The sequence below is a fragment of the Zonotrichia leucophrys genome, chromosome Z (genome assembly GCF_028769735.1).
Source record: "Zonotrichia leucophrys gambelii isolate GWCS_2022_RI chromosome Z, RI_Zleu_2.0, whole genome shotgun sequence".
In the NCBI taxonomy this organism is placed as follows: Eukaryota; Metazoa; Chordata; class Aves; order Passeriformes; family Passerellidae; genus Zonotrichia; species Zonotrichia leucophrys.
The window spans coordinates 40,613,729-40,640,235 of record NC_088200.1 but is presented as its reverse complement, the minus strand read 5'-3'; the positions used below and the strand labels follow the sequence as shown (position 1 = coordinate 40,640,235).

At 35.3% G+C, this 26,507-nt stretch overlaps 1 protein-coding gene across 44 annotated transcripts in view; it reads left to right on the top strand.

Moving 5' to 3' along the window:
* PTPRD (protein tyrosine phosphatase receptor type D) overlaps window positions 1-26,507 on the top strand; it is a 1,159,824-nt gene that overhangs the window by 1,054,079 nt on the left and 79,238 nt on the right. For 22 of the 44 annotated variants that reach the window (XM_064736588.1, XM_064736620.1, XM_064736619.1 and 19 more), the window contains 5 exons: window positions 1,529-1,619; window positions 7,546-7,755; window positions 11,075-11,235; window positions 16,663-16,677; window positions 18,970-19,082. In XM_064736588.1, the coding sequence (XP_064592658.1) occupies window positions 1,529-1,619; window positions 7,546-7,755; window positions 11,075-11,235; window positions 16,663-16,677; window positions 18,970-19,082 (590 nt within the window). The remainder of the gene's footprint in view (window positions 1-1,528; window positions 1,620-7,545; window positions 7,756-11,074; window positions 11,236-16,662; window positions 16,678-18,969; window positions 19,083-26,507) is intronic. The other 22 variants (XM_064736633.1, XM_064736615.1, XM_064736613.1 and 19 more) reach the window with 2 other exon arrangements.

The following is a 26,507-nucleotide window of genomic DNA, read 5'->3' as shown; positions in this document are numbered from 1 at the left end:
CAAATGCAGGTTTAAAACCTGGGGTCAACCAGCCTTACAGTTTTTAATATTTTTAAAAGATTATTTATAATATCGTCACTATGAGAATGCATGCCACAGATGTTTTTTGAAATACTGGAATACAGCAAGTGGACACTAGTTTAAAATCTATGGGCAACACTGCTTTCCAGTGCTCCTGTTGGAGCTTAGCATTTCCACTGAAAATTTCCTCAAATTTCTTAGCACAAGTATTAGCGAATACACATACTCTCTAAAACCTATGGTTTTGTTACATTTCTTTTATGGGAAAGAGATTTAAATAAGAAGAGATCATTAAAATGGATCAATGGCTTGCAATGGTATGGTAAAAATGATAGTTTAGTGTTGGCTTAGACTGAGATGGGTTTGAGCCAGCATCTTGGCAGCTCCTTTTCTGTAGACTCTTTGTTAATTACTTAGGATTTTCAGCTGCATTTCATGAGTAAAATTAATAGTTTTGCAGAAGGTTGAATGGGTTGTAAAAAAAAAAAAGCAGACTGGAAAAGGAGATGGCCCATGAGACACTAAAATTATCTTCCATAATGAGACCTAGAAACACCTTAATAAGCTTTTGTTACTAGAAACAAAGAAAATGTTTCTTTCCCTCTCCCCTGATATGGAGGGAGCTTGACTTTGTGACAAGTGTGTTTATCAAGAAGACATATACTACCCTGAATGTCCTGCTGCTGTGATTCCACTGCTTCTTCCCTCACATTAAAGTGAAGTTATGGATCTGCCTGACACATATGCAGGCTTTGTGAAGTAAGCAATAAAAGTAGCAGATCTCCATCACACTAGAAAATACAATTTACTAGTCCCCATGGGTGGGGAGGAAGAAAATATTATTAGGAAAATACTGAGCAAAACTGATATATATAATTTGCAAATCCTAGATATAAAGAGAGTATGTATCAAGCTCTCTTACCTATGACTGTGAACAGGATACTTATGTAGATAGAGCTAATGGCATTTGATTGTCAAAAGGAAAGAGAGTATGGGTGCAGTGTATGTCCTCTTTGCTTTCTTTTCTCTTTATTATGGTATTGGCATTAAAAAATAATTTTTTTAAACCTACTATTTTGATTATACATTAAAATGGGAGAAGATAGGTTGGTAATTGAGATTTAAATATATGGTAATATATTTCAATTTAGGGCTTTGGGGTTTTGTTTCAGTGTGATGGTGGCAGGGCACACATAACCTATGGTTCTTATATTTCATGTCGGCATTTTAGTACATTGTAATTAAAGTTTTTTATAAATATTTATATGTTTGCACAAAAAGGCAGGTAATTGGTGCCATTTGTTTGTCAAATGCTTTACAACTGATGTTATTGCAAAAGTGTGAATGTTTACAGCTATGTTTGGAAGACTGCAGTGACATATTAATGTGCAGAAGTTTATTCTCAACATACCACTTTTCTCTTTAGTTCCTCTGAACAGACCCACTCCATCAATTTATCTGTTCCTTGTCATTCACCTTCTCTTTTGTCCAACTTTGTCATTTACAGAGGCTATTACATAGTTATTGTGCCTTTGAAGAGGTCTCGTGGAAAGTTTATCAAACCATGGGAGAGTCCAGATGAAATGGAATTAGATGAGGTACTGTATATGGTTTGGGGTTTTTTCCTCGCCTTTATTAAAGAAGAAATCTTTCTCCTTTTAGGTAATTAACTCACCAGTTTTAAAAGTTTTGTCAGGATACTTTATATTTGTGTTAGCCTGTGGAGACTAAAACAAAAATTCAGATTACTTAAATGAGAAGACAGTAAAGACATTAAGTTGAAATAAAGAGCACAGTGTATTATATTTGTTGACACTAATATTTTACTCTTTTTTCTATTGTAAAGAGTGATGCAAAAGTGCAGGAGGTGAAATGACTTGTCAGCAAAAGCTTAATCACCAACAATATGAACTGTAATAAAGGTCTGGTTCATTACAGGGGTGTTTACTAAGTCTGTAACAAATGCTAAATTGCAATTTGCACCTCAGTTTAACATTTGACCTTCTGGTGGTGTTTTTACACCATTGTCATATACTGTAATACTTCTAGTGAGACACAGCCTCCATTCCACCAACAGTTTGTGATCAGAAATAAATGCATGAACAAGGAAGGAAAGAGCAGCATTGTGTCATCGTCTGAAACTTTAAATGACCTTAATCCAAGGGGAGGAATTACTTTCATTTTAGAAATAAGCCCAGCAATGCTGGAAATCAATTCAGTATATAATTGATATAGTAATAATTGCAGGAAATACAATATTCACCCCCATTTTCTGTTTTACTGAAGGACTTTATAGCTCGTGCAAACTTGTCCTTCTTCTTTCAGTCTGTAAAGCTGTAGTAATGCTAATTTTTGTGATTTTAAAACTCTTTCAAGGGCCCCCTATGAGAGACTTTTATAAAAAACAGGTGATGGTGTTATTATTGTTCTCATTGTATCTGGCCAAGATTTTAGATAACATTTAAATGCTGTGGTACTTTGTACATGTAATATGTCTGCAATTAAAAGACCAGAATCAGTTTTTTTCACTCCTGATAGAGTGTTCTTTTGACTGTATCAATTTATTTTTCTATTTTCTCTTGGTGGATTCAAGAGATTTATGTTACAGAGCTAATCTCACCATATGCTTCTCCATAACACAGTTACCGGGAAGTGTTGATCACCTGTGAGCAAGCATAAATGTTCTTTTCTCTCCTGCTATTGACAAAATGGATATAAATTTCAAATTTTGCCCCAAAATATAGGGAAAATAAATATCTTCACCAAACTAACAGTGTTGTAGAAAGTGTTCGAAATACAAATGGAATTATTTCAGTCCTTGTCACAACAGCAGGTAAATCCTTAATCAGAATATTAAAAACAACTTTTCAGAGGAAGGCATGATGGCTAACTGATTCACCCCTATGTTTCTTCTTGACCAGTTTCATTTGTGTGATCATCTCTCTTCTTTCAATTGCAGCAATGCCTCACTTTGATCTATTAACTTCTTCCCTTTAAAAGAACTTTGACTGTAAATGCCATCAGCTCATGATCATAGTCATAGGTGACATCAAATACAGTTAAACAGTAAAACTCTGACAGCCACATCTATACAGTAATGGAAACTGATTGAATATTACCACCCACCTTTAACATCCAAAGGCTGTAGTCACATTCAGCAGCATTAATAGATTAAAGGATAGGTGCCAGATGACATTGAACTTTCTGGCAATTAAATTCTATGGTTCCTGCTGATTCCCATAACAAAGGGTCATTTTAATCATCCTGCAAGTTGTGTTGCCTTAGTCAGTATAACACATTGATAAAGAACATTTATTAATTCAGAAATATTTGCGTCAGGATGCATTGTTTCCCATCTCTATTGATATAATTGAGACCACATTGTAGAATTAATGATGGAAGAAATAAGATATGCATTGAGTGGAAAATGAAGTTATTTCTGATAAAGAACTGAATCCCTTGATATATCTTTTACAATTGCCACCAATACATATAGCAAGAGTTGAGCAGAGAAAAACATTAAAAGCAGGCAGCGACTGCATATCATTCTAACTCATTCAGGTTCTATTACTTAAAATATTGGTTTTCTTCCAGCTTTGGAAAGTATGTATTTTATCAAGTGTGCTGTTCCTGACAAGTTTGTGAACACAGTGCCACAATAAATACATTTGGAAAAAAATAATAACAATGACAACACCAACACCAAACACACAAAAAGCAACCCAAAAAGCCAACAACAACAACAAGAAACCCCCCCCCCAAAAAAACAACCCCCAATAAACCCAACCCAAAAAAAACCAAAAAAAAAAAACCAAACAAAAAAACCAAAAACAAAACAAAAAAAAAAACCAACCAAAAAACAAAAACCCCCAACAAACTAAAAAATAAAAAACCACACAACCACTCCTTCAAAAAACCACTACTGTCTGGGGAAATAGTTCCTGATGATCAAGTGAGGATACTTGTATATATTTATATTTTTAGTATGGTCTCAGATATATGTCTGGTATCAGAATTGGTTGGGTAATAGATATTTCAAAGAACTATGTTGCAAATAGTTTTCATAGATTGTCAGAAGGAAAGTATTTGCTAATAACGCAGCTCTTGAGTATAACTCCATTACATAACTGAGCAGTCCAAAAAGACTCTTCAGCCTTATTGTAGTTGCCTAATCTACCTGCTCCTTGAACCTCAGCTCTGAAAGAAACTAAGATAGTTTTAAAATAGCAGATAATGAACTAGATGTTTGGTATCTGAAAAAAAAATTATTAGAGATACAGTCCTTTTTTACTAACTCAAAATTTCTTTTTTTTAATATCATGAGGTTCAGTGACTTTAAATAGACATATCATGCAACCAAATGAAAACAAAAAAAAAATTATGATTTGCAGTAAGTATTACCTACTAGGATTATTTTATATCTGTAAGCAGTAAAACCTAAATAAAGGTTGCCATGTTAAGTCTTAAATGAATTCTGTAATTTTATTGAAAGCTGTATAGTTTACAATAGGAGATAGATGAAGAAGTAATGATATTTGGCAACAACCCCATTTCCATATGAAACATTACTGAGGCTGGAGGTTCACCTGAGATCTACTCAGTCATGTGTAAACAATCTTACAAAGTTTTTATCTACACACAAACACACCTAAGTTAACTGGCCTTAGGTGATGTATAACCACCTTTGAAAAGTTTAACTAGTTTTATTTGTCTCAGGCTAACTAACTTTTAGCGTTCATTGCCGAAACTCAGTTCCTGATCACTCTAATACTATACTTCATCATTCCATTTTCTTCCAATATGTATGTTTTCTGTTACTATTTCAAATGCAAGAAATTATCAAGATCAAACATTTTTCTTTGCCTCTCAATCTAATTTTGATTGCTGTACTCCTGCCGTACTTTGACATTTTATTATGAGTTATTTATAATCTAAATTGTAAATACACTGTAATCTGCAAACATATGATAAAGAACAATGAATTTAATTGAGGCAGACACACAACTTTAATTCCAGTGGAAGAGGTGCATGGAAGTATCAGTTACCCTCGGGGATAGCACAAGCCGTACACCTCAACTAGAGCTGTTGTGTTTGTGGCTCCTGACTTTAGGCTAGCATGCACTGTTACTACCCCAACACTTAGCTTCATGTTTTGGCAGACTTCCAGATAGCCAGTGCTCAGCCCTCTGCATAGGCATTGTTATAAAATGTGGCATCATACAGAAATAAGCTTTTCATAGTACTTCCCTCAGCAGATCCTATCAGGGCTGATCTAACCTGGACCAAACTTTGATTGTTCTTTGCCTCATGTTCTGCATTTAGTAACTCTTCCCAGGGCATAGGAAGCTACCAACAGATGTGAGAGTCACCTTCAATAAAGTAACTAAATAGAAATCTCTTCAATATTACAGTTCTCTGCTGCCCTCATTTTTATACGATGCAAATAGACTCTAGCTGCTCATTAAACTGTTTAGGAAGAATGAAAGAGAAATATGGACTGCTGATTGGAATAGTGTCCTTGAGTAAAGAATAATGATTTCTAGTCTCAAATTATGGCCAGTTCTTTTTTTGCTCAGGGGATCCATTGCACTGTACCAGCTTTTGTGTCATGGCATTGAAATTGATAGAGGTAAATGGATGTAAAATCTCTGCAACAGGGCACAGACACAGCATTAGAGCTGGAAAGCAGTTTACTGCATAGATGTTTGAAGGTATAACATCCAAATGTCCTCCATGTTAAGGAAGCCTGGATTCAAGTGGCACGACTTGCTTTCATATGTATCTGTAACCTTAAATTTAGTCAGTGAGAAGGGTTATCAAATTATTCAGTATTAAAAGCTCCTTTCTGAGTAGCAGAGTGAATATTAGATTGCCTTACATGCATTGCAATTGTTAATTGTGTAATTGCAAAATACAAGATACCGTGACGGGAGTCAAAAAGGTGTGGTCACCAAGCTAGGGCCTAAATAAAGAGTGTATTGAAGATTGTGAAGGGCCTTGAGGGGAAGCCATATGTGGAGTGGCTGAGATCACTTGGTTTATTCAGCCTGGAGGAGACGGAGGAGAGACTCCATTGCAGTTACAGCTTCCTTGTGAGGGGAGGTAGAGGGGCAGGCACACATCTCTTCACTCAGTGGTGACCAGAGACAGGACCCGAGGGAATGGTCTGAAGTTCTGTTAGGGGAGGGTTAGGATGGATATTGGGAAAAGAATCTTCGCCCAGAGGGTGGTTGGGCACTGGAACAGCTCTCCAGGGAAGCGGTCACAGCACCAGCATGACAGAGTTCAGAGCTCTCAGGCACAGAGAATGACTCTTGGGACTGTCCTGTGCCGAGCTAGGACTTGGACTCAATGATCCTTGAGGGTCTCTTCCAACTCAGCATATTCTGTGATTCCATGATTCTGTGGAGAACTTCCCTGACTAAATGTACTTTGAAATTAATATATGTAGTTAAGATTGGATTTTAGTATCTTTTTTCTTAATCTACTTCTCACTCCAGAGATTTGTCTCCTTCTCCTTCTCTAGAAATGAATTTTGCGCTAATCTGCTGTATTAGAAGCATTAGTGTGCTGAAAAGACTAAACTTCTTAGAAAAATTTGTGATTTAACTTCTAAGACTACAGGACATTATGTAAGTTTCATAAGGAAAAAACAAAGGGAGTCACAAAGAAACCTTAGAAGTCATAGTTTATCACATAGGAGAAGTTCTGACTCCTTGTAATCAGATCAGAATAATTTTTGTGGAATACCGGTATATGTAAAGCAAAAAAAGGTGTTGAAGAAACATTTGTCTAATTTAATAAGCAATTCATCAACAGATTATACTAGCTGATATTAAGTTCCTTTATCAGTAAGTGTATGTTTTCCAAGTTTGAGTCTCTAATCTTGTACTGATGTAAATTTTAGCTTTGTTTATCAGAAGAAAGGATTCAGTCACTGTTTCTGGAGGTATTCAAAAAGATGTGTAGTTTTGGCAATTAGGTACATGGTTTAAGGGTGGACATGGCAGTGTTAGGTTAATGCCTGTGGCTGGAATCAGTCTTAGAGGCCCTTTCCAATGCAATTGATTTATGATTCTATTCTATGACTCAATATAGAGATATAGATAGATAGATAGATAGATAGATAGATAGATAGATAGATAGATAGATAATATGTAATATGTTATGTGTATTTATATGTCCCTAGAGAAAATAGATTGTTTTCTTATCCTCTCCCAACCTCCTCCTAGATGCAACAGTATCTCAAAATTGCTTTATGTTTGTAGTCTGAGCACTGCAATTGCCTCCTTGTATTTTATCCTGACAAGAATGTCAAGAATTTGGAAGATTTTGCAATTGATTTAGTGATACTGATATATCCCATGAAATGTGGATAAATTGTTTTCTTGTAGTTCCTGGTCATGCATTAAATTTTCTTATTACACTGTCAATAAGTTACTTTAAAATTGTTTACAGTTATCGTTCTGTTCATGCTTGCTCTCTCTCTCCCCTCCCTTTCTTTTCCCTTCGTTCATTTTAAAGCTGCTTAAGGAGATAGCTAGGAAACGCAGAAGCATTCGTCTTGGGAGGGAAGTTGAATTAAAGCCATATATTGCAGCTCACTTTGAAGTTCTTCCCACGGAATTCACATTGGGGGATAAGAAGCATTATGGTGGATTTGAGAATAAGCAACTGCAGAGTGGTCAAGAATATGTCTTCTTTGTATTGGCTGTAATGGAGCACTCAGAATCTGTAAGTTAGTTCATGTTTTTCAATATCTAAATTACCTTACACAATCATGAAAGCATTTTTTCAACATTTATTCCACTTCCCTAAAGTTTTGTTTTAATATTACATGTCAGAGCATCTTTAAAGTGAGTGTTTCCTTACTCAATGCACATTAATTCCTTGAACTCTTCTGTTCTGCTTGCACCTTTGTGTATTACTTCAGTGTATAACTGAAGCCTAAGAGTCAGCTTTTATTGGCTGTGTCATGATCCTTTGAAAATTACATTGTGTACTATTTTTGACTATGGACACAGCTTCTGAGACATGATCTTTACAGCAGCATCTTTCTCTATGTATTTAAAAGAATTTAAAAGCTGTCTTTTGATGCTACCATTGAATAATGGTATAGGATATACAGGGTTCTTGTAAAGATCCATTGAACTAGAGACGTGCACAGCTACCCTTTTAGCTACAGTCATTCCATAACAATTTTATGTGTAAATTGTTAGAAAGTTAGAAAATAATTCAGTAGTAGGGAAAATTCCTAAAAAAAAAAAAAAAAAACAACTAAAAAATGAGCTGTCATTTCCCTTTACACAGTTCATTTTGTAGTCACATCCCTTTATGCATGAATTAACCTAATACATGTAATTTATTAAAAAAGAAGACAAAAAGACAGATGTAAGACTTTTGAAAGATGCAATACACATTAGCATTTTAACATACAGTGTGTAATACAGTATGTTTCTAATTTGTATCTTAACCTGACAGGTACATTTGCAGATTCAATCACTTGAAACTCCAACACCAATAATCTGAATTCTAGTCAAATGCTTGTGGTGTATAATGCTGCATTTGCTTTCTTGGTGTCAATGGAATGTGCCTACTTAGGCACAGTGAGGAGGTAGTTCCACTTTGAATACTTTTAGACACTTTAGCTTCATTTGAAAATGAAGTGCCTCCTGCAAGCTTTAACATAAATCAAAAGTTCTCTTTTCACTTTTTGACATGGGCTGCATAGACAGATAATTCTGAAGGTGTTGCATCACAAAGGTTCAGATTGGAGAAGGTAGACAGCTTTTTACTATAAATTAGAGGCCATAAATCTGTATGTCATAAATTACCTGTACTAAAATGGATCTTTTCAATATAAAGTACAGTTTCTTGTGGTTTTTATATTAATTAAGGTATAAATGACCTGAATGTATTGTTTTGTGTTGTTTCATCAGGATGAAAAAGCAGGAAGAAACTGGTTTGTAAACTGACACGTATAGCAAAATGTATATAGGGTCCTGCTCTTGAAAGACTTCAAAAGGCATTACTGAACTTAGGCTATCAATAAGACACTTCAGCATGCCATCTGAAACATTTATGTGCTTGAGTAGCGTGAGGTAGCCACAGACTGTGAAGGATTATTTAGGGGTGTCAGATTCAGCTTTCCATGACTTTCAATGCTCCAGTGTATCAGCTCCAGCATATTTAGCTGATTTTCTTCTAGCATTACAGGTTCTACAGATGTAACTTGAAAGGGACATTTTTCTTGATATTCAGATGTTACGTTTTACAGAAGGCTTCTTATTCAGAGAGCACAAAATTTCTCTCTTGATTGGTAGAATAGAGAGCTTGAATTAAAAAAGGTCATGGGAAGGTCTGAATTTGTTTAACTTAGTAAAATGGGAGCTGGAGAGCTGTGATTAAAATCTATAAATATGTTAAGAATGTCATCAAGAGGAAGGAAAAAATAAGATAAAATTTTAAAATAATAAATGAGTTTAATTTTTCATTAATACAAGATGGTTTAAAATTGAAAGTGAAGTCCTATTTATTGAAGAAATGGTAGTAAGTGTTTACACTGTTACCCTCAATATCCCTCTATATCTTTTTCCAGGCATTTTTGCCATCCACTCCAAAGGAAGAGGGGAAATACAAAAAGTTTCTTCTTGGAGCAATAAACCTTTTTTATTTCTTAAGAGTACTAAACCTGAGGGGGGAAAAAAAAAAATCAGTTTACTTGAGTGGCTCAGGAATGGAACGTGAAGACTCCCCAGTTTCCAGACCATGATCATAGGCGCAAAATATAGGGAGGTTTTGGTGCCAGATGCCAGGTGTAGTAAAATGCTATAATATAACTGGAGATTGTTGGCATGGGTGCTAGCTCAGTAACACTAAGTAAGTAAGTGCCTCAGCTTTTCCAGTCCTAATCCTGTCTCAAACCCAGACACTATCATAGCCCAGAGCCCAAACAGGGCCAAATGAAGTGTAAAAAAAAACATGTCTCCTTTGATAACACTTGTCCTGGCTTAGGGCATCTTTCAGAATGTGCAAACATAAATGGAAGCTAATCTCTTCTCCCAGTTATCTTATTCTGTTTTAGCTGACATTTCTGATCTACCATGGAATCAAGTTTTTAAGTCTTTTGCAAGATCTGTTGTTCAAATCCTAGTTTAATGCTGATGAAGACACACTAGCACAAACAAGAAATATGTACAAACAATTTTGCACTTCTGACTTTACTATAATTTAGACTTCTTAAAATGATCCAGTGTCAGCAGGCTGACTCTTCAGCCTCTCCAGTCTGTAATTTTAACTCTGTACTCAGCCACAGATGAAACATCTCAGGTCAGACAAGAATAAAAAAGAATTCTCTTTATCATGGGTTTTATCCTAGGCCAGCTGGCTTTACATCATGTAGTAAACCAAAGATTTTCAACAACCTCTGTTGGTTCATAATTTTAAGTTTAATCCTTATGAAACGCTGAGTGTTTAGCTTCCCTTTATATTCTACAATGGATTCTCCCATTTTTCAGTCTTAAGTTCAAGTTGTCTCCACCTTGTGTAGGTACATTCTGTCAGACAGTTTTTGACTGGTCAAAAACAGTACTGTCATTGCAAGACCCTTTTCAGAAAACCTCCTACATTCAGTCCCCTTTATTTTTATCTATAGCAGTCTTGTTATGTCTCAAGTACCCTTTCATATTGCGTAGGAACAAAGTGTTAAACCAGTATGAAACTAAAACAAACCCCAAAAATTGATAACTGGTGGGCCATATTTCTCAGTGTCCTGTTCAGTTTTTCATTCTCTGCTTAGTTTGCAAAGTATTCTGTGAGGACTGTGCGATGTGATTTGTCTGCAGGTCATTTCTAATATGTGGAACACAAAATAAAAATTATAATGACAACACACTGTTCAATTTGCAAGTTTATGTATTTCTTTCAAGAAAAATAGCACTTCCAGTTTTCTGTCCTCGTTGCATCATTACCTTCTATACATTTATTTTAGATGTGGGATAGTTAACATATTAATACATTGCTTTCTGATTAAGAACTATTTTTATTTCTCCAGACCATGTATGCAACAAGCCCATATTCAGATCCTGTTGTGTCAATGGATCTTGATCCCCAACCAATTACAGACGAGGAAGAAGGCTTGATTTGGGTTGTTGGACCAGTTCTTGCAGTGGTGTTTATCATCTGTATTGTTATAGCTATACTTCTTTATAAAAGGTAGGTTTACCTTTTAGCTTTCTTGCAAGGTATGTCATTTCTCCTCTATATTGGTCAGTTTGTAGTACTTGCTCCACACTGTATTTTTGCACTACAATCTTAACTGTCATTGCTTTGGAACATTTTGAAATTTATTAATGGCTTCCAGCATGCTGCAGAAATTTTTGACTGAAAGTTTTCAATAATTACAGGTATATGAGTACATTTTTATGCTGATTATACTATATTAACACTATTGCATTTAAATGTTTTTTCCACTTTGCATACATTTGTATGCAAAGATACATTTGTATGCGAAGAAAGTAAATATGAGCTCGCACATAAATATGTATGGAATTTGCACATTTGACTTTTTAGAACTTGTTTATAGCTGTATAATAGTAATGCATTAGGGGTTACATTCAGCTTGTTGCTAAATGTGATTTTCATCTCCTCTCAAGTAATTTGAATTTCAACTTTTGACAGTTGGCCTCAATTTGGCAATGTATCTATATGAATTTGGAGCTCTGATCTGAGAGATTAAAGATACATCAAATAGCTGTTTTGTACTAATCTTGCAATGATATCAAATTTCACTCATTCTTCTTTCACTCTCTATGACACAGATTTAGTTTTGCTATTACACAAAGGACTTCCCTTTGTCTTGCAACATATTCAGTGATTATGATCCCATAATTTATATGTAGCAGGCTTTTACAGTGCAAATGAGTTAACATGGGTCAAGATACTAAACCAAAACCAAAGAATAAAACTCAAAAACGTTATTTTTAACCTTTGTATTTAATTCCTAGTACATTTTTGAAATATATTGATAAAGTAGATTAGAGGAATATTACAAAGCTGCTGCCAATTTCTTAGGAGGGGGCACACTAGGGATAATTTTATAAAATTAAGTATGTCTTCTAAAACCAATGGCTATGAGGCTATTATGGGCATATAAATATTTAAATCTGAGCCTGTTTGCTCTTCCCACACTTGGTGTCTCTGGTCAAATACCTCTTAAGTTTCGTGAAGAGAGCTCTCTTCAGGTTTTGGAAAGAATTCTCTGTTTGGCAGTCAGTAACCACTCCAGAGTTAACTTCACCTTTTGATTCCGAATAGATATACACTTATAGAATGGTTTCAGGGCCAGAATCATGCAGCGTGTGTTGCTTGCAGATACCATGTCTCCTGAATGTTTCTGGTAGTTCACGGTGTCTCAGCCCATCAAATTAGTTACCAACTCTGTTTTTGTCAGTCGCTTCAAAAACTGGTCATTGGAGATGTGCTAAAAGTAAAATACTCCTTTCTTCTAATTATTTTAAAAGCAAATCTTCTCCCATACTACAAAAGAAATCCGAACACTAGTATATTAAGCAGATGTGCAACTACTTTGAGAGTTACTGATTACGTTTATGGAACTAAAATAACCTTCTTCTAGTCTATTACCAAAAAAAAAAAAAAAAAAAGAAGAAAAGGGAATATTCCTCATATGAGCAGGTAAAATTTGCTTATCAGTAGTGTGAAGAGATTGTCATTCACTAAGAATGGGGGACATGTTTACCATCTGTTATTTACTACTTGTACTGGAACTGTTTGGGCAACTGTCCATATGTATTTATTTATTTTTCTATTTTCAGCTGTTTACTCTAATTTGTTAAACTGCACCGATTTGGCAAATTACCTCCAAGAAATTATGACTGCAGTTTTAGCAGTCTGTGCTCCTCTATGAGCTTTTATTTCTGTAAAAATCTAGTATATAATAGGATATCTTTTCCAAGAGAAGATAACCTGAATGCAAGTTTACTGCTAGATTTTGATAGATGTGCTGACTGTAGAAGAGCAGTGACAAGACAGTTGGGGTATTTAACATATTGCTTCAAGAAAACAGTGGAGTTTAATTTGTGAGTTAAATAGACCTAATGTGGCTACAGGAGTTGGATGAAATATATTAGAGAAACTGGCAAACAAGTAATGTTTGTGGATATAGAAAATTTTACAAGTATATTTCTAGCCTATATTGGGGTATAAGTGCAACAAGTATGATAGTGAGAAAAGAAAATGAAGGTAGAGGGCATCAGTCCAGTTATGAACATATGTGCAAAAAAAAAATTACAGATGATTTTGTTAAAGAATGTGCAGTGCAAAGAGGATGACCGGTAAATGATTGTGTCTTCTGAAGTGCAAAGAGTAGTAACTCAAATAAAGGTCAACTATGTTTAATTCCCTTTGTCCACAGAAACCTTTTTGATCAGACTTGGACCACTAAGCTCATGATTTACAATACTACTTATACATTTAATTACAATTACAGAGAAGTTACGACTGCAGTTTCCAAAAGAATAATTTTATGGGGAGAAGTCTTCCCCTGCTTTAAAACAGGCATTATTACATAGTGTGGATAAGTTTCGTGGGTCGGTTTGGAGTATATTAAACTGTTCCAAAGACAAGAAATGCATGTTTGAATTCTTTATTATTTGTTGTTAGGCTGTAAAAAGGTTATTGCCTCTGTATTTTCTTTTCCTAAAATCTGAAAGCAAAAGTATTTCATGGACAAGTTTTTGGATCATATATTAGAATATAACCAAAAGGTCATTCCAGCTTAGTAAGAAACAGTAATAGATGAGAACAATACTGAAGAGTATCTTTCCTTGTCATTGGTATTATAGCCAACACAGATTAGGCCAATTATGGAACATAATTCCATATCTATTTCATGGAATTTTACCATATTCCATATTCCGTACCAATTCTTCACACTCCTGTGTGCAGAAGAATCCACAGATTCACAGAATCAAAGGGCCATACCTCTGGAGTGTGTTTCACCTCAGCCCTGCTCAGAGCATGGTCAACTGCAGCAGTTTGCTCAGAGACAAAGTTTTGTATAGTGAAGAATGAAAAGTCAATTACCTGTTTGGGCAACTTGTTCTCATATTCAACTGTCCTCACAGTAAAACCTATTTTTTCCTGAGTTACACTTGACTGTGTCTTGGCAAATGGAACTGACTTGGCCATTAACCAGTTCAGTGTTCTCTGTCCTTGCAGCAGTGAAACCACCCTGCAGTCATAGTAAACAGAGACACCTACTTTGTGGCAGATCTTTCCATCTATTAAACTTTATAAACAATCAAATCAAGAGATTCAAGTAAATTAAATAAATCTTGCTTCCTTTTTGGCCATCTTCTTGTTGACAAGAAAATAAATCTGTGTTCAAAGATGGAGTGTCTTACTCAGTGCAGTAAGATTTGTATCCAAAATCTCAAACAAAAGCAAAGATAGATAGATAGATAGATAGATAGATAGATAGATAGATAGATAGATAGATAGATAGATAGATGGTGTGAGTCCTCAAGGAAATGCCTAACCATTAGGAGGTCTGCTTGAGTCACAGTTTACATATATTTTATATGTTTGATACATGTTCAATTACATAGGATTAGGTTGATTAGGAACTTAATTAGTGAGAGTTAAAGAGCTCTAGAAATTGTGTGGTGTTTCTCAGAAATGAACAAACAACTAGAGAGAAAAGTGATTGTCCCCATGATGCATCCTGTCATCTCATTCTCAGGTCTAGGGTGTATCTTTCTTTTTTTTTTTTCTTTTAACAAATTACTTTATGTGGATATTCCTTGTAGTTTTTAAGAAATCACAAAATCCCTAATTTCAGTTTTCCATTGACAAAGAGCAAAAGGTTCCTCATTCTAGATTTTTCCATTTCTAGGGAAGTTAAAGCCATCTTGACAGACTTTGTATTATTTGCTTTTATCAAGTGCAGCTTTTTGATTTGGGTCAGAAGACTGTAGCCTAAACTTAAATCTTTTGAACACAGTAGCTCCAGCACTCTGAATCATAGCATCATGGATTAGTGTGGGTTGGAAAGGACCTTTAAAGGTCATCTAGTCCAACCCCTGGCCATAAGCAGGGACATTTTCATCTAGGTCAGGTTTCTCAGAGCCCCATCTACAGGACTTGAAAGTATCGAGGGATAGGGCATCCACCACCTCTCTGGGGAATCAAATTAAATTGTGCTTCATAGCCTTCATCATAAAAAAAACCCCATTTTTTCTTCTGGCTAGTCTGAATCTACCCTCTTTCACTTCAAAACCATTACCCCTTGTCCTGTCATTATGGGCTCTACTATCCCCATCTTTCTTATAGGAAAGTCCCTTCAAGTACCAGAAGAATGCAAGAGAGTCTTCCAAAGCCTTCTCTTGTCCAGGCTGAACAATCCCAGTTTTCTCAGCCTTTCATGCTCCATCCCCCTGATCATCTTTGTGACCCTTTTCTAGATCTACTCCAACAGATCTATGTATTTTTTTTGCTGATGATCCCAGTCCTGGATGCAGCACTCCAGATGGGGTCTCGCCAATGTGGAGTATAGAGGCAGAATCTCTTTCTTTGAATGCTGGTCCCCTGCTGAATCTTGAGCTATAAGAAGAAACATGCTTCCAAGAGAAAAAAACCCCAGATGTTAAAAAGCACTGAAATGCAAAACAAGAAAATGGGAAATCTTAAGTGATGATGAAGAATTTTAAAGACTTTCTCATACTATGTGTGCAATGTGGTCATTGCAGAGTACAAGCTATTAAAATGTTTGTTGAACCCCTGTTTGTTATAATCAACACAGAGAAAGAGAGACACTATAGTTATAGTGTCTGTGTATAATAGAACACATTGGTGAGAGATAATAAATTATTTTTCCTGTTTACCTAAACTTTACAGTCATAGATCACTACAGATCTATACAGATCACAGTAGATCTCTAGTACATGGCATTCATTCTAAATCTAAAAAGGCGTGTTATACTTCATTGGAAAAAGATTTATGATTCCCTTTATTTCCAGGGTACTGTTAAAAATTTCTTGCTATTTTATTACCTGGTTTTATTAAATAGTTTTAGAAATTTTAATTTCTTTTTGTTACTATTTTTTAAATTTAGTGCAGGTCTTATGTGTGTCATAATTAAACCTTGTTGGTCACTTTATTTTCTCTTCTGCTTCTCCCTTTTTCTCCTTCCCATTCTGCCCTCCACTTTCATTTTTCCTCTCTTCCCTCCTCTCATCTCTATTCTCTCTAGAAAGTAAAAGGCAGCTACATCTCAGTGAGAAGTAATTTTTCAATGTAATGTTAAGATTACTTTCATGGCTCAAATTAAACACCCATTCCCCATTGTCTCACTGGTTAAAATTTGAAGTCTAATTTCTTGGCAGATAGAGGTGTATTTTTCAACAGAAGATTCACTTTGGACATGACCTTGGAACCTCCATTTATTCTGTAATTTCCAAGCATTGAATATTTTGATGAGCTGTCATAGCTTAATTTTGTTTAGTTACATATCTTTACTGCAAATCAAAATTTCTTGTATCTCCTGTTTTCATGATTATTCTCTGTGCTGCTGGTCAACTAACATTTCACCTTTTCTTCCCTCCTTGCTGCATTAAAATGGAGCAGTAAACCTGACAGGTGAGAAGTGAAAAATAATCACTCTTCATTTAATACAGAAAAAGAGAAAAAAGAAAAAAAAAGCCATCATGATAATGATCTAAGACAAAGCATCTGTCAGTCTTAAGTGAATGTAGGCAGTAATCTGTCAATGAGAGCAAGTTCAAGATTTGCTATGTTATTTACAGTGCTGAAAAGCAGTGTAATACAAGCAGCAAATTTTCACTGAGGTTTTTTTATGTCTCCATGGGGTTAATTTTCAGGAGATAGCAGAGCCTGACAATGCTCATTTGATTTTATTTGTCTTTTAGTGCTGTGCAAGCAGTGGTTGTACACAATAATCAAAGTTCTTGAAGGAATCCATGGTTGTAGTTGAGGCATTAGCTGCTCTGAATCTTCATAATGTCCCATATACATAAACACTACTACATTGTCTACCAGTGACAATGATACAGTGATATATTTTTTCCTTTCTGGAATTTTTTCCCCCACCTATCTCAGAATCGTTGCATAATCCGGAAGAATTGAGATGTCTTCTACAGGCTGGAAAGATAAAAAAGCCAGAATGTTCCTCCAATTAATAATTTGTAATAAACCATTGCTATTATGTAAGTACTCTAAATATTCAGGTACATGATTGGAGGATATTTTAGTGTTTTTATTAGAGTAATATGAAATTGCAGCCTGGTACTAACTTCCAAGTGGAAAAAAGTTAAATGAAGCTTGTCCCTGGACAGTTCCAGAAACTTAAGGATATTACAACTCCTAGACTTAAAGAGAAGGAAGTACAGGACACAAGATTTATTGAAAGCTATGTCACACATCTTCAGTAAGAAGGAAGAGCACTAGGGCCAAGTGCTACTGTGAAAGGAGTTTTCAATAGTCAAAATCAAAAGAAAGGAACCTCAATGTGTGTTTATGTGTACTAATTTTGTTTTAAGAAGACGTAAAACAGAATAATCAGATTTAAATTTTTATTGCTTCACTAAAGAGAAGTTAATACATATGTTAAGGTATGTGCTGGAGAGCAAGTGGAGTGTTTGTACAGTAAAACTTTTTCTTTTTTCCAGTACAACCATAGGACTAGGGACTTTCAAAATTTCAGGCATATTTTTTCATAAGTTTTGAAATCTCAGAATATATCACCTGGTCTTCATTATTTCAAAAACAGCAAGAAATTGACTGGAGTAATGACAAATTTATCATTATGAGTCAATGAGGAAAAAGAAAGTGTTATGTTAAAATAAATATTGGGCACCCGGAAAACACTGCTATCATTACTCTTAAAATAATCTCAGTTGTGTTTTCACAACATAACTCTTCCTCTCTTTGCTTCTTCATTTTATGTTACATAAAAAATAACAGCCCCATTGTGTTCTCATTCAGGACGACACAAATAACTTGTGAAGAAAGATTCCACTTCATATATAAAGATGCAGAGTGGTAGCTACTCTTCATGTAACACAGTTATCCATGTTTTACATCAGATACACACAGATAACAAAAGTCAGTTTTAGCAAAAATGTCAGTGAGAGCACGCATGGATTCTGCTTCTCTCCAGAGAAAGGGAAACATAGGCAACATTCATTCTCTTTTATCTCTTTAATTCTGTCTGATTTTTTTTTTGTTTTATTTTCCTTCCTTTGCAGTAAAAGCATTTATTTGATTAGAAATATTCATACAGATCTAAGCCTTGAATATATGTAGACCTGATAAGACATATGAAGATGACCTATTTCAGCATTTCAGCTCTTCCAGAGATGAGAGGAAACAGAGCAAATTCTTACATCCTAGAAAGTGAAAAGAATAGATGTCTTCTTAATTGATGTCTTCTGTAATGTTCTTTCTCCTATTAAAAATACCTAAAGAATGCAAATTATTTTGTATAGCATGCAGAGCTATGTGTATAGGATAAGAAATATTTAATCACAGTAACTTGGGGTGGTCTAGCTCAAGAGATTGCTGCTTTTTTATAAAGGGATAAAAGTATAAGGTATAGCTAGGTAGCATTTAAAATCAGAGAATCGTCTGAATTTTTATAGGCTTAATGTTATAAAAGTAAAGTATTAGGATGACCAGAAGGATGTTCTGGAAGAGCAGTTTAGGGCAGAATGCAGCTATTTTCTCTCTGACCATTTTACCACTGCAAATTGTAGGTACCGTACCCACCACTTATGATTATATTACCTTTGCACTGCATCAAATACTTTTTCAGAAATAAACATCTTGCCTTTGGAATATAATGCCAAACATTATTTGGCACCTTTGTGAAGCTAACGTGTCTGTCTATGTGTATTCACCTTCTCCATGCAGGAAGAGGGCTGAATCTGATTCTAGGAAGAGCAGCATACCCAACAGCAAGGAGGTCCCCTCTCACCATCCCACAGATCCAGTGGAGCTGCGACGCCTTAACTTTCAAACTCCGGGTAAGAGACAACAATAACTCACTGAGACCTCTGTGATTGCAGCTGGTTACTGATGCTATTACAGAAAAGAAGCAGGGATTGTTTGGAAATATGTATTTTGATTGAGGGTTTGGGGGGGTGGGTTTTTTTGGTTTTTGCTGCAAAATATATCTGTTCATTAGCTTTTGAAATAATTAATTTCTATATTTTAAAAAAAGCCTGCTTGAAAAAAAAGTTTGAAGTTTTGTAAAAAAAGCCCAAAGACACGTTTGCTGTATGGGTGTGCTTTATTTGCTAAAATTCCAACTTAAACCTAACTATGCTAGAAAATGTTACTGGGAAATTGCATCCCTCTGTTTATTAATGATATTTTTATGGATGCTTCTTTGAAAATAAGCTTCTCTTTTATCTACTGCATTATCAGGTAATATATCAACATCATTGTGAATTCTACTGGTTTGCAGATGTACAATACAGAAGGGAAATACATAACTAGATAGATGGTCTTGATGTTGAAAGTAAGGCTGTATGTTATGGTCAAGGAGGACATAATTATGTCAGTAGTTTGAGGTCAGAAGGAACACACTCTCAAATACCTAAATTTTTTTTCATTAATCACTGTTTTATTAAAGCTGTTTAATCTGATAGTAAAGAAGCACAAACAGAGAAATATTTAAAATAGTATTTTTACCACCTTTGCAGAAGTCAACTTTTACTTGAATTGGCTTTGTTTTGATTAAGTTTTGCCCCAGTAGACTTGTTTTCTACTGCAATATATTTGCATGGAGTCTGATGCTAATTAGATGCTAAATCTTCCTGAGCCTCTTGTTTTTGTCAAGCTTACTATATTAAGTAAAAAAGGTAGTGAATTCAAGTTCATAAAAGCAGGTAATTACGTGCTTGAGATGCTGAGAATTAGCTGCTGAAGTTGACAGGATAAATGAAGGGTTAAGGGAACGTGCAAATCTCATTCCTGATCTTCTAAATAATGACTGTATTGAGATGATGTTGCCCCAGAAGAAGTGTGTCTGCAGAGTAGTGAATGTGGCCAAAGACCCACGCTTCATGCACATGGCAGGAGAAGAAAGGGAAGGGTCTGGAGGCTTGAGTTTTGCTCCAGCATTGCTTTTTCAGTCTGTTACAGTACACTGCTCCTATCAGCTGGGGCAAATCAGGTGTGTTTCAGGAGCACATCTTCTAATTTAATTTCATCTTAGTGTGGGAATCTTGTTGACATGCTCTGGGACCTGCCTAGCATAGGAACTTAAATACAGTAAATGCAAATAATTGAAAGGTTTTATTCAATGTCCTTCTAAGGCTACAATTTCAGTGGCGGCTCTTTGTTTCCAGGTGAAGTTTTTATCTGTTACTCAGCACTTTTGTAAAAACTTTAAAGAGTTTTACAGTGAAAGAAATATACATGCAAATCTTTGAAACATGAAAAGAAAAAATACTGTTCTGGAAGTCTAGCTTATGCCTAAAAGAAGTAATTATTTGTATACAGATATATAATGAGTAGAGTAAATGGCTTACTAGAATCCCAGAATTGTTTTGTTTGGAGAAGATCTCTAAAATCATTAACTCCAACAATTAACCAAGCCAAGGACCTTATGTTCAACAATAAGCCATGTCCTGAAGTGTGATACCCACATGTTTTCTGAGCACTCCAGGGCCAGTAATTCCACCGCTTTCCTGGGAAGCCTGTTCCGATGACTCATGACCCTCTCATCATGAAGAATATTTTCCTAATATCTAATTTGAGCCTCCCCAGCATACCTTGAGGCCATTTCTTCTTCCTTGTATTACTTGTTAACTTGGATAAAGAGATTGCCCTCACCTGGCTTCTTTCAGGCAATTGTAGGGAGCATAGGGTCTCCTCTCAGCCTCCTTTTCTCCAGGCTAAACACTCCCAGCTCCCTCAGCTGCTTCTCACAGGACTTGTTCTCCAGACCCTTCCCCAGCTCCATTGCCCATCTCTAGACCTGCTCCAGCCCCTCAATGTCTTTTCTGAAGTGAGTGCTCCTGAACTGGACGCTGGATTTGAGGTGTGGCCTCACCAGTGCTGAGTACAGGGGGACAATCCCTGCCCTGCTCCTGCTGCCACACCATTGCTGGCACAGGCCAGGATGAGCCAGCTGCTCAATGAGCTTCCCCAGCATCAAGGCCTGTAGTTTCCTGGATCATTCTTCTTGCCCATCTTGTTGATGGATGTCCCATTTGGAAACATCTAGTCAACAGGAACATCCCCAGTTGGGCAGGACTGCTGATGAGGGAAGGAGGCTCAGGGAGTGCTTTGATCAACACCCGATACCCTTCAGTGTATCCCCTCCAGTCTCACACAGTTGTGCATGTCTGAGCACTGCAGCAGGTTGCTGACCATTTTTTTCCAGGATCAGGGAGACTAAGTTTTGCTCCTCATCATTGTCTTCCAGCTCAGGGGGCTGGATACCCCCACAACAGTTGATATTGCTATTAAAAATTTAGGCAAAGAAGGCATTAATTTCCTCAGCCTTTATCTCATCAATCGTCACTATATTTCCCTCTTCATCCAATTAATAATGGAATAATAACTAGATAGATAAGCCTAATTTTCTGCACTCCATTTATTTAGATGCAAAATCTTACCTGTTTATTTAGTATTCATCATAATTAAAATGAAGCATGAGGGAAAAAAAACCCGCTACCAAGTGCTAACATATAAAATTAATTTATTGTAATTAATTTTTAATTTACATTGAGAAAGTAAAGTTATTTAGAAATGGCAGAATTTGTGGCACTTGTAGACACAGTAATTCCATGTCATTGATCTGAAAAGAGCTGGAGAGGATTTAAGGCATACTTTTTCTTGCAGGGCTATAGTTTATCTGTGAAGTTTGCAGTTTTCTGTGAAGCTATTTGAGCAGAACATCTGTGATCTGTTTCTACTAGGAACTCCTTCGCTATAATCCTTTTCACAGACTGGAGTATTACTATTATTATTAAAAACAAAACACATCAAATTATATTCTTTTTCCTTATTATTGTACATCTTAAGGTCCCTAGACACAGGTCAGGCCATTGTACTACTCAACCAAATACCAAAGGAGAAAAATCTTACCCCAGTAGATTTGTCTTACTTTGTTACACTGTTAACTTACTCTGTTAACCCATTCTTACTATGTAAACAGTCACAGTGAAATCAAGCTACAGTTCTTTTGTTAGTAAAAGCAGAATTTCACTTAAATTAACTTCAGTTAGTGTTACCATGTCATTAAAATCTGAATAAATTTAACTTAAGTTTTTAGATCCTACTGGAATATTTATCCATCTCCCAACCACCAACACACTATCAAATAATATGCTACTGCATATTATTTCATTTTTTTTTAAATGAAAATAGAGAAACTACAGAAAGGCTATACATTCAGGATGTCAGCTTTGTTGGGTTTGTTGTTCTTTCACTTTCAAATATATGGGTTTTATTTTCTGCAAGGTAGCAGAACTAGATAGGGGGGTACTGCAAAGGGAAGGGGATAGGGCTGATGTGGTTATGTGTTGGGTTCCTTTTACTGAGAAATCTGCTATTGCCCTCATAAAATGAGGCATTTTCCAACATTGCCAACAGAGAGAACAAAGGACAGAGTGGTGAATATACTATCAGTACAAGTGCATCAAGGTAGATGATTTCACGTAGTTGCTATTCTAATGATTTATTTCTTTAGATTATGAAAGCATCTGCAGTTTGCTTGGAGCTTTCCAGGCAGACCAACTGCTTCGAGTGAGAGAGGAAAACAATTTTGAATGAATCCATAATGTACAGAAGTGTTGGAGAAAAAAATCCTAAATTACATTGGCATATCTGGACTGGCAGTTTTTACTTGGAGAGGTGAATGAGACACTCCTATAAAATTATGGATTATCATAATCTTTAGTACTTTAAAAGATTTCTAAACAGTCACATTCCAAACATCCTATCAATCATATATTTTGTACAAGGAAAGACCTGATCGGATACAGATATCAAAACCATTTGAAACCTAACTCCTTGGGGTAAATTTGAATTTCTAACCACAATTTTAAATTACTCCGAATGCAGAAGATTAGGTGTAGATTTTTGACACAAAATATGAGAAAGCAATATTTTATCTTTGGTGATATTTAGACAATCATTTTTGTACAAATATGTTGTACTTGTCATAAAATTTTCAATTCTGCTTGAGAATGTTATAAAATTTCACAGTCTAAACTACCAGCACAGGAAATGTATGCTTTCCTTTCACTTCTTATTGTCTACATTCTTCAATAACGTAAAGAGATCTAAAGGGCTCTAACCTAAAGAGTTTCCTATCTTACCTTGTTCAGAAAGGATCAAATTTATTTCTGGCTTCCCTCCTCATTGGATGAAGTAACTCCATAGATAAATTTCACACTTTGCCTTGACATTTGGAATAGCCCACAGTTCTGTATCTGAAACCAAGGTCCCAGGTCCGTGTGTGTTATCCAAAAATGTGTATGTGTTAGATAAGCCCATATGCCAGTGAGTGGGTCACAGCAGTGCCACATTCTCTTTGAGTAAACATGAAAATACCCAGTCTCTCAGTAGGATTTCCTTTTTAAGTCTGTTATTCTTCCATAACTGGAATAGCTGAAGAAAAGTCTGTCACATTCATACCTTTCTACAAGTTGCCTATGAAATGTAAAATTAAAATCATTAACCTGGTGCACAAATTTTAGAGGTCTCTATGCCACATGGGAGAGTTAAGGTAAAGAAGGGGTAATAATTAAGCCTCACAAAAGGTTTCATCAAATATGGCAGCCTGGTTGTGCAGAAGAAAATTAACTGAAATTAAGTAGTTTGAGTGGGTTCTGAGAGATCCAAGGCTCAGGCAGACTTCAATCTGCCAATCAGCCAGAGAAATAAATTGAATCATGCCTCAAAAGTGACTGATTTTTTTTATCCCCATTTAACTATAAAATGTGTCACACTTATAAGTAATTTTTGTAATTGGGTGCCAATTAAACAATTATCTCATTATATCTTATGAACTAAATAAGATGCTTTTAAATACAAGAAAAATAAATAGAGTTATTACAGCTCTAAATTAAAGACCTTTCTTTTTTAATTAGATAAGTGCTCACTTATTCCCTGAGTTGCTAAGGAATTTCCACAAACTTATTTCCATGATAAAGCAGAAAAAGCATAAAACATGTTCAGAGGAAAAGGGTGCAAACAAAAAAAAAGGTGGAAAAAGTGATGTCTGGATTTAGTTACCTGCTTTGCGTAACAGCAGAATTTTTTTTGTGCAGCTTATCCACTCAACATCTGTTTATGAGAATCATGACAATGTCGAAGGAAGTACTGTGCTTTGTCTCCATGGCAAAAACAGACTAAAATGTTTCTCATAGTGAGCCATCATGCATATAGCTCTTGTTATGCACGTCTAACACGGAAGATTTAGGCACCTAAGAGAGGCACAGCTTCCGATGCATACAGCACTTCTCTGCTGTCCCATTTTGCTTTGAAACCTGGAGGAACCCTGAACCTGCTTAGCTAGAAGATGAAGTTGAAAAGTCTTCTCTTCACAAAAGCTATCCCTTTCTTTTCCTCTGGATTTTAGACCATAGTTTTTGTAACATCTTATTGTATTTGACATTTTTATATCAGGATCTGAAAATTAGGTTTCCCCTATTCTCACTATGGGTGACTTTTAAACATCAGAGGTGGTGCTTCTGCTATGAGGCTGTGGAGCCTGCAGTGCTCCTTGTTAAAGCTCAGTCTTTGTTTCAGAAAAATATAAAATATTTTCATTCCAGAATAACTGATCAAGTTTTGAAGAACAGAAAATATTCTTGAATAAAAGTGGCATAATTTTGCAATATTATATATGCATTTGCAATTATTTTAGTATAGCTGTTGCAGAATGATATCTTTCTCTAGAGATTGTCTTATAAATTTGTCTTTGTAATTTCATGCTCTGGCCTAGCTCTGGCTCTGTGAAGAAGAAATTTTAAAGTAACAGTAATTTTCATGTACTAAAGGCATTCTTGTTAAGTTTTCATGAATGTTGAATTCCTACTGAATAAGGGTCATACTTACTTTTTTCCTTTTTCCATGTCCGAATTCAAAGTAGGTATTTTTTCCTATCTTTTTGATAAGGATAAGTCTCAACAACCACTGTTACTTATTACATCCTTTTTCTATAAAGGGACATTTTATTCAGCATAGATTCACTTGTAAAAGAGTGTTCCGTAAATTATCAAATAAAAATGAGACATTTGTAGAGTCACAGACAATTAATTCAATGTGGACCTAACATACCACTCATTTCCTAAAGAAATTTCTGTGACAATTATGTGTCACATTTTCACTTCATGTAGATTATAGTCTGTATACTAGCAGATTTGCTCTTTAATTTCTAACTTTGTTCTTGTTTATTGTGGGTATGTGAACCTGCAGTTCCAAATTGGTAAATAAATGTATGTGTCATAAATGTTTCTAAAAGCCTTTATCATAAAACCCTGACAACAAACAAAATCCTAATTTAACGCACTAATGACAAGCCTAAAACACCCACTTGATTAGCTGCGATAAGGAAATATAATTAACAGGTTTAATGTCTGTTAATATGCAGATGTTTTCTGACCTTGCTCTCTTAGTTTTTTCCTTGAACTTGTAGCAGAAATAGTATTTCATGTTCCTTAGTGATGTATTTACCACAGATTAACCAGAGGATAATTCTACACTGTAATCAAACCATACTTTGTTATTTAATTCATGCAAAGGAATTACTACTAGGCTGCATAAGATCAATTATATTTGACAATCTTCTACCAAACCTGGTTATAAAAATTTTTAATGGGTACAATTTCAACTGTATTTTGCATGTGGTGGTTTTGGGGGTTTTCTTTTCTTTGAGTTTTCAGGTGTTTTTATCTCTTTTTTTTAAGGGGAAAAAAAAAGAGATACCATATTTAAAAGAGAATTTGAAAGCATGTTTCAGCATGGTATTTCTTTTGACTTTTTAGCATGTCACAGGACCTGTTGTAATTTAGCTGTATTTTGTCTTTAAGTTTTTGTGTTGTCATGACATATGTTGATTGGTGTGGGAGTGTGTCATCAAATAAGTGTATTTTCTTATTTGTAACCACAAAAAGAACTGAATTTAACTGTATTTTAACTGGGATCTTTTGAGTCAAGTTCTACACCTGCTCAGTTGAAACCTCATACTTTTGCATGAGGTGTGATGACATCTTAGGATGTTTATTCATAGCATATTCTGTTATGATTCACAGACTGATTACATAACAAAAGCCCTCCAGCAGTTCTTTTAAAAAATAATTACTTCTATCATATCAGTAGAGCCCATTTTATGGATTTAAAGTATGAAAATAGAACAAATGCAATTACTTAGTAAGTTAACTGCCAAATATTATTTGAGGAAAGTAATTCAAGGTGTAATTGCTGAA